This window comes from Balaenoptera acutorostrata, chromosome X, assembly GCF_949987535.1.
Source record: "Balaenoptera acutorostrata chromosome X, mBalAcu1.1, whole genome shotgun sequence".
NCBI classification, from domain to species: domain Eukaryota; kingdom Metazoa; phylum Chordata; class Mammalia; order Artiodactyla; family Balaenopteridae; genus Balaenoptera; species Balaenoptera acutorostrata.
The window spans coordinates 125,605,565-125,612,383 of NC_080085.1; the positions used below are offsets into that span (position 1 = coordinate 125,605,565).

The 6,819-nt window shown below is 42.6% G+C and overlaps 1 protein-coding gene across 2 annotated transcripts; it reads left to right on the plus strand.

Annotated features, from left to right (window-relative positions):
• Positions 1–206: 206 nt before the first annotated feature.
• SLITRK2 (SLIT and NTRK like family member 2) lies at positions 207–4,317 on the plus strand. Of its 2 annotated transcripts, none has more exons than XM_057538218.1 (2): positions 207–571; positions 796–4,317. In XM_057538218.1, the coding sequence occupies exon 2, from the start codon at positions 839–841 to the stop codon at positions 3,374–3,376; it is 2,538 nt and encodes an 845-aa protein (XP_057394201.1). In that variant the 5' UTR covers positions 207–571; positions 796–838; the 3' UTR covers positions 3,377–4,317. The 2 variants fall into 2 exon arrangements, with proteins under 2 accessions (XP_057394201.1, XP_057394202.1); XM_057538219.1 differs by having other exon boundaries at positions 207–310.
• Positions 4,318–6,819: the final 2,502 nt, after the last annotated feature.

Sequence of the window (6,819 nt, forward strand, 5' to 3'; positions counted from 1 at the left end):
GTGCGCGCCCAGTCTCGGTCGTCTCCGACGCCCGCCGACCCAGCCGGCAGGCTTCGCGACCTCCCTGCTCAGTCGAACCCCCGGGTCACCGTGGGCTCAGCTTCCCGCCGCTCCAACCCTCCTCTTCTTCTCCTGCCGCCTGCCGGATTCCTAATTTGTGCGCACCCCCCAGCAAAATTTAATCCACCGACAGAAAGCAGGGCATCCTTCCGTAAGCGGCGTCTCCTTTTACCTTGCTCTCCCTCTCTTTCCGAAGATGCTAAACTACCGGCGGGCTGCAGAGGAGAGGGGTCCCGTCTTCTCCTGATGTGTGAGTAACCCCCACCGCGCGCTGTCTTTGCTCTTCCACCCTCTCCCTTCCCCCGCCGCCAGTCCCCTGATTTTCCCACCCCCTTTTTGCGCAGTTAAAAAAAAAAGTAAAGCAATTTCTGCTGCGAGCCCAGGACGGGCTAGCCGCCCGAGATCTCTTCAAGATACCCCAGGGGAGGAGGAGGAGGAGATGGGCTGGATTTAGTAGGACAACTCGGTTACTAATGACTCCGCGGCTGGCTGCGACCCGCCGGGAAATCAGGTGCAAGCATGTGTGTTCCGGGACGCGTGTGTGGGTGGGCGGGGGGGGGGGGAGGGGAGGAGAGCAGAAACCGCTTTGAAAAACGCAGTGATTTCATTCTGCCGTGCTGTCCACTCCCCGCATTCTTCCTCCGTCCCACTCCGCCCCCTCGCTTTGCCATTTTAATCAGGCTTCCGTGTTTCTTTCTCCCCCGCATCCCGCTCTCTCCCGCCCCCCTCCCCAAGGTTTGCCTGTAGGTACCTGAGCTGACACCGACGGTGCCTAAAGATGCTGAGCGGCGTTTGGTTCCTCAGTGTGTTAACCGTGGCCGGGATCTTACAGACCGAGAGTCGCAAAACTGCCAAAGACATTTGCAAGATCCGCTGCCTGTGCGAAGAGAAGGAAAACGTACTGAATATTAACTGCGAAAACAAAGGATTTACAACTGTCAGCCTGCTCCAGCCCCCCCAGTATCGAATCTATCAGCTTTTCCTCAATGGCAACCTCCTGACGAGACTGTACCCCAACGAGTTCGTCAATTACTCCAACGCGGTTACTCTCCACCTGGGTAACAACGGGCTGCAGGAGATCCGAACCGGGGCGTTCAGCGGCCTGAAAACCCTCAAGAGGCTGCACCTCAACAACAACAAGCTCGAAGTGCTGAGGGAGGACACCTTCCTGGGCCTCGAGAGCCTCGAGTACCTCCAGGCCGACTACAATTACATCAGTGCCATCGAGGCGGGGGCCTTCAGCAAACTGAACAAGCTCAAAGTGCTCATCCTGAATGACAACCTTCTGCTGTCTCTGCCCAGCAATGTGTTCCGCTTCGTCCTGCTGACCCACTTAGACCTGCGAGGGAACCGGCTGAAAGTGATGCCTTTCGCCGGCGTCCTCGAGCATATCGGAGGCATCATGGAGATTCAGCTGGAGGAAAACCCGTGGAATTGCACTTGTGACTTACTTCCTCTCAAGGCTTGGCTGGACACCATAACCGTTTTTGTGGGGGAGATTGTCTGTGAAACTCCCTTCAGATTGCATGGGAAAGATGTGACCCAGCTGACCAGGCAAGACCTCTGTCCCAGAAAAAGTACCGGTGACTCCGGTCAGAGGGGCGGCCACGCTGACACACATGTCCAAAGGCTGTCGCCTACAATGAATCCAGCTCTCAACCCAACCAGGGCTGCAAAAGCCAGCCGGCCACCCAAAATGAGAAATCGCCCAACTCCCCGGGTCACAGTGTCGAAAGACAGGCAGAGCTTTGGACCCATCATGGTGTACCAGACCAAGTCCCCGGTGCCCCTCACCTGCCCCAGTAGTTGTGTCTGCACCTCTCAGAGTTCAGACAATGGTTTAAATGTCAACTGCCAAGAAAGGAAGTTCACTAATATCTCCGACCTGCAGCCTAAACCTACCAGTCCAAAGAAACTCTACCTAACAGGGAACTATCTTCAAACTGTCTATAAGAATGACCTCTTAGAATACAGTTCTTTGGATCTCTTGCATTTAGGAAACAATAGGATTGCAGTCATTCAGGAAGGTGCCTTCACAAACCTGACCAGTTTACGCAGACTTTATCTAAATGGCAATTACCTTGAAGTGCTATATCCGGCTATGTTTGATGGACTGCAGAGCTTGCAGTATCTCTATCTAGAGTATAATGTCATTAAGGAAATTAAGCCGCTGACCTTTGATGCTTTGATTAACCTACAGCTACTGTTTCTGAATAACAACCTGCTGCGGTCCTTACCTGATAATATATTTGGGGGCACGGCCCTCACCAGGCTGAATCTGAGAAACAACCATTTTTCTCACCTGCCTGTGAAAGGGGTTCTGGATCAGCTTCCAGCTTTTATCCAGATAGATCTGCAAGAGAACCCGTGGGACTGCACCTGTGACATCATGGGACTAAAGGACTGGACAGAGCATGCCAACTCCCCTGTCATCATCAATGAGGTGACCTGTGAATCTCCCGCTAAGCACGCTGGAGAGATCCTGAAGTTTCTGGGCAGGGAGGCTATTTGTCCAGACGGTCCAAACTTGTCAGACGGAACCATTTTGTCAATGAATCACAACACAGACACACCTCGCTCACTTAGTGTGTCTCCCAGTTCCTATCCTGAACTACACACTGAAGTTCCACTTTCCGTCTTAATTTTAGGATTGCTGGTTGTCTTTATCTTATCTGTCTGCTTTGGGGCTGGCCTATTCGTCTTTGTCCTGAAACGCCGAAAGGGAGTGCCAAGTGTTCCCAGGAGTGCCAACAACTTAGATGTAAGTTCCTTCCAGTTACAGTATGGGTCCTATAACACTGAGACTCAGGATAAAGCAGACGGCCACGTCTATAACTACATCCCCCCACCTGTGGGTCAGATGTGCCAAAACCCCATCTACATGCAGAAGGAAGGAGACCCAGTGGCCTATTACCGAAACCTGCAAGAATTCAGTTACAGCAACCTGGAGGAGAAGAAAGAAGAGCCAGCCACACTTGCTTACACTATAAGTGCCACCGAGTTGCTAGAAAAGCAAGCCACCCCAAGAGAGCCCGAGCTGCTGTATCAGAATATCGCTGAGCGCGTCAAGGAGCTCCCCAGTGCAGGACTCGTCCACTATAACTTTTGTACCTTACCTAAAAGGCAGTTCGCCCCTTCGTATGAATCTCGACGCCAAAACCAAGACAGAATCAATAAAACCGTTTTATATGGAACTCCCAGGAAATGCTTTGTGGGGCAGTCAAAACCAGACCACCCTTTACTGCAAGCTAAGCCGCAATCAGAACCAGACTACCTCGAAGTTCTGGAAAAACAAACTGCAATCAGTCAGCTGTGAAGGGAAATCATTTACAACCCTCTGGCATCAAAGGATGCTGCTCCAAACTGTTGGAAACACTGCATTTGCTTTCGTGTGTGTTTGTGTTCTCCCTTTCCCAGCCTCAATGGGGGACTTTGAAGATGTTTGGGGGATGGGGTGAAGCAATGATACTGCTTTTTCAAGTTTTCCTTTAAATTATTTCTCTCTTGCTCTCCTCCCTCCCCCACCTTTTTTTTCCTTCTCTCCTTAGGAATCATCATTGAACATGAATGTTTCTACAATGCATTTTTTTTTCATATATTTTGTTTATGGTTTTGTTTCCTTTTTCTTCTTTTATTTTTCCAGTGTGGGAATGGGAAGAGGAGATTATAGTGAATGAAGAAAGAGTAAGCAAACTTTTCAAATGAAAATGGATATTTAGTGTATTTTGTAGAAGATCTCCAAAGATCTTTTGAGACTATAAATTCTTTTGTAAATAATGATATATGGTATTTCCGTCTTCAGTTACCAAGCATAGTCACTAGGCATCACTTCTTCGTGTTAAAGTGCCTTTGCACTTTAAGTACATTACTTAAATGTTGCTTTTAGCTTTGATAAATTGAACATATTTTAATGTGTTGTATTTTTAAAATTAAAAACACTGTAAAATAGATCGAAATGTCAGCTATATTAAGTCAACATACAGTTTGCTTGAGTTATAGAAACCGGACTGTCATCAAATGATTCTAGTTCTAGGACTTTATAGATTTAACTGTAAAATATTTCCTTTCCTTTGGGTTTGTTCTAAGTGATTTTATTTAAGTCAACTAAGAGGACTTAACAGTGGACTAGAGGTAATAAAATGCCTCAGTTGGGATTAGTAATTCATTAATAAAATATATTTAACCCAATATCAGAGTGAATTGAACAATTAATGCCCTTCCGTAAATCGTTATTTTACACTAACATGGTCAGTGTTTTAGATTATTTTCCTAATTAAGAGTACATTACACAACTTGTAATATATTTTTTCTGCATTAAATTAGATATTTTTGTATATTTAAATGAGAGTCTGTATTTCTAACTTTTTAATTGAAATTAGTATTTTTTCTGCCTATTGAAACATTTTCTATAAACACACACCAGTAGAGGCCGCCACACACCTCATTTAATAAAGACATATGAGCCATTACATACCTTGAAGGAAGACTTCAAAGGTGAGATTAAGACTTCCCAAGTAAGTTCTTTGCAAATTCAAGGCAGCAGAGACAAATGTGTACGTTAGTTTCTGTTTCTTTTAGGATTAAAGGTTAGACTCAGAATCCTTCTCAATGTTCACATTTTCAGAGAAAGCAGCGTTTTCCTCTTGAGCTTATGGAAGCGTTAACAGGGTGCTATCAAATGATGTACTCTTTGCATCTCCAACCTGATTAATAAGTACCTAAACCAAGAAAGTAGGCATCCTTTTTTTCCTGCCTTCTTTAAGCAAGGGTTACTTGAATTTTTCCTTGTCAGCTTCAGCAAACTTTTGGTTTTGGTCTTAGCATTAAAATGATTTTAACTAACCAAGTCTACATAACATTTATGAAGCCTTATTAGCCTGTAAATAATTTTTAGATGCAAATATTATTGTGTGATTTAAACAAACAGCCCTTCTTTACAAAAAAAATAGTTTTGTTTTGTCTATTGTAAATCCTTATGCAACTGGAATGGTGATCTGCATATAAAGTAGTCCAGCTTTTCAATTCCTTATTAAAGCAATTGATGGCGTCTGAAAGAAGCACACTGTTTCCTTTTCATAAATAGGTTACTGCACATAATAATCCTTTATTATCATGTGGAGATTGAAGTGGATCCTGATAACTTACTTTTAAAGCTTTAAAATGACTAATAGTTTATTATCTGTCACTATAAACAATTCATGAGTTAGGCTTTCAATTAGAAATTACTTAAATGCAAATTATTTGGATTAATAACTACTGGTGCAAAACAGTTTTTATTTAACAATAGAAGGTATTTGTATATATATATATATATATATATATATATATATATATATATATATATGTAAAGTACATTCAGGAAAAAAATGCCTTTAATACCCTAAAATCTCTGAATATCTACAGTGACAAGCTAACATGTTCATTCTTGATTAGAGATCATAATTCTTATTTAAATCCATTAGATTGAAGTTGAAAATGGTGGGCTGAAATGATCTACAGGAAAGTTAATGTACAGAGACTTTACATTTCATAGAAGAGGAGCAGGAGTATTTTACCAGATGAACTTGGAGATAGCTTCTGGAAACCACCTCCTCTTATATATGTAAGAGTTTCAAAAATTCTCTCGTGGCTGCTCTCATTTGGTGCAATGATAAATACAGAATACAGAGGTAGGTATTTGGGGAAATGATTATGAAGGCAAATTAGTATACATATTCTATTAAGGTAGTTTTTTGGTTGACATTCTATCACTAGAACTACTGATGTGGTGATTCCACTTCAGTGTTCGTATTCTCCTGAAAATAAAGTCATTCCTGTAAAACACCATTATCCATAGAAAAACTAATTCATTAACTGTAAGCAGAGATAGCTTACTGTTCATTTAGTTACAAGACTCTAAAGAGGCCTCCTGGAAGAACTCAGATTCATAAACTCTTTTGCTTAATAACTATGGTTTAATTTTAGATTCTCATGCTTCTTAGATTTGTACTTTATTCTGTATTAGGTTTTAAGATGAAATCGTTTGAATGTGGTCCAGACTATTTCATTTAAAGGCATAATACACCATATACTGTGAAGCTTTACTTTTTAATGCAATCACAAACACTTTAAGTTGATTAACTTATTAGCATCCCCACTGACTATATTGTTTTGCTTTACCCACTCAAGTGCTTTCAAACATATTTTACTTTAGGATTTTTATTTTTATCTCCTACAGCTGGATTTTGCTATTTCACTTTTATTTCACATGCAGCTTGTAATGGGTATGAGCATCAGCACAGTGAAATGGTTCCAGCCAACAGAATACGATCTCCCCTGGCCCTGCCTGGAACAGATCTATATGTCTGGCAAATGGTAATTTCCTTTGATTCTAGCTCTTAATTAGTTGCTTCCGCTGTTTCTGAATATACCTGTGTCTAAGTTTGTATTGAAACACTCAAAAGCACCACTTCTCAGTCTGGACACAATTGCCAAAAGTCTAACTTGGTTTTGGACTTTGGTCAACCTGTGTGCCTTGTTACTTCCCTCCAGCAGTTGGTGAGTAAGGAAATGACCCTTCAGTTTCCTCTGCTTTGTCCTCTGACCTCTAAGGTGGTTTAATTTTTTGAAATATTTCCATGTCATCAAGGGCTCAATGTTTTATGGATTTTACAGAAAGTGTATAATGAAAAAGAGGGAGGTTCTGTGATTTTTCAGACTCTGGAAATTCATTTTGATTGGACACATTCCAGAAACATCCTGGATTGGATGCTAGACTGA

Bases quoted from the DNA above. Each gene is read 5' to 3' on its own strand.
- SLITRK2 (XM_057538218.1), top strand. From the start codon at position 839: ATGCTGAGCGGCGTTTGGTTCCTCAGTGTGTTAACCGTGGCCGGGATC.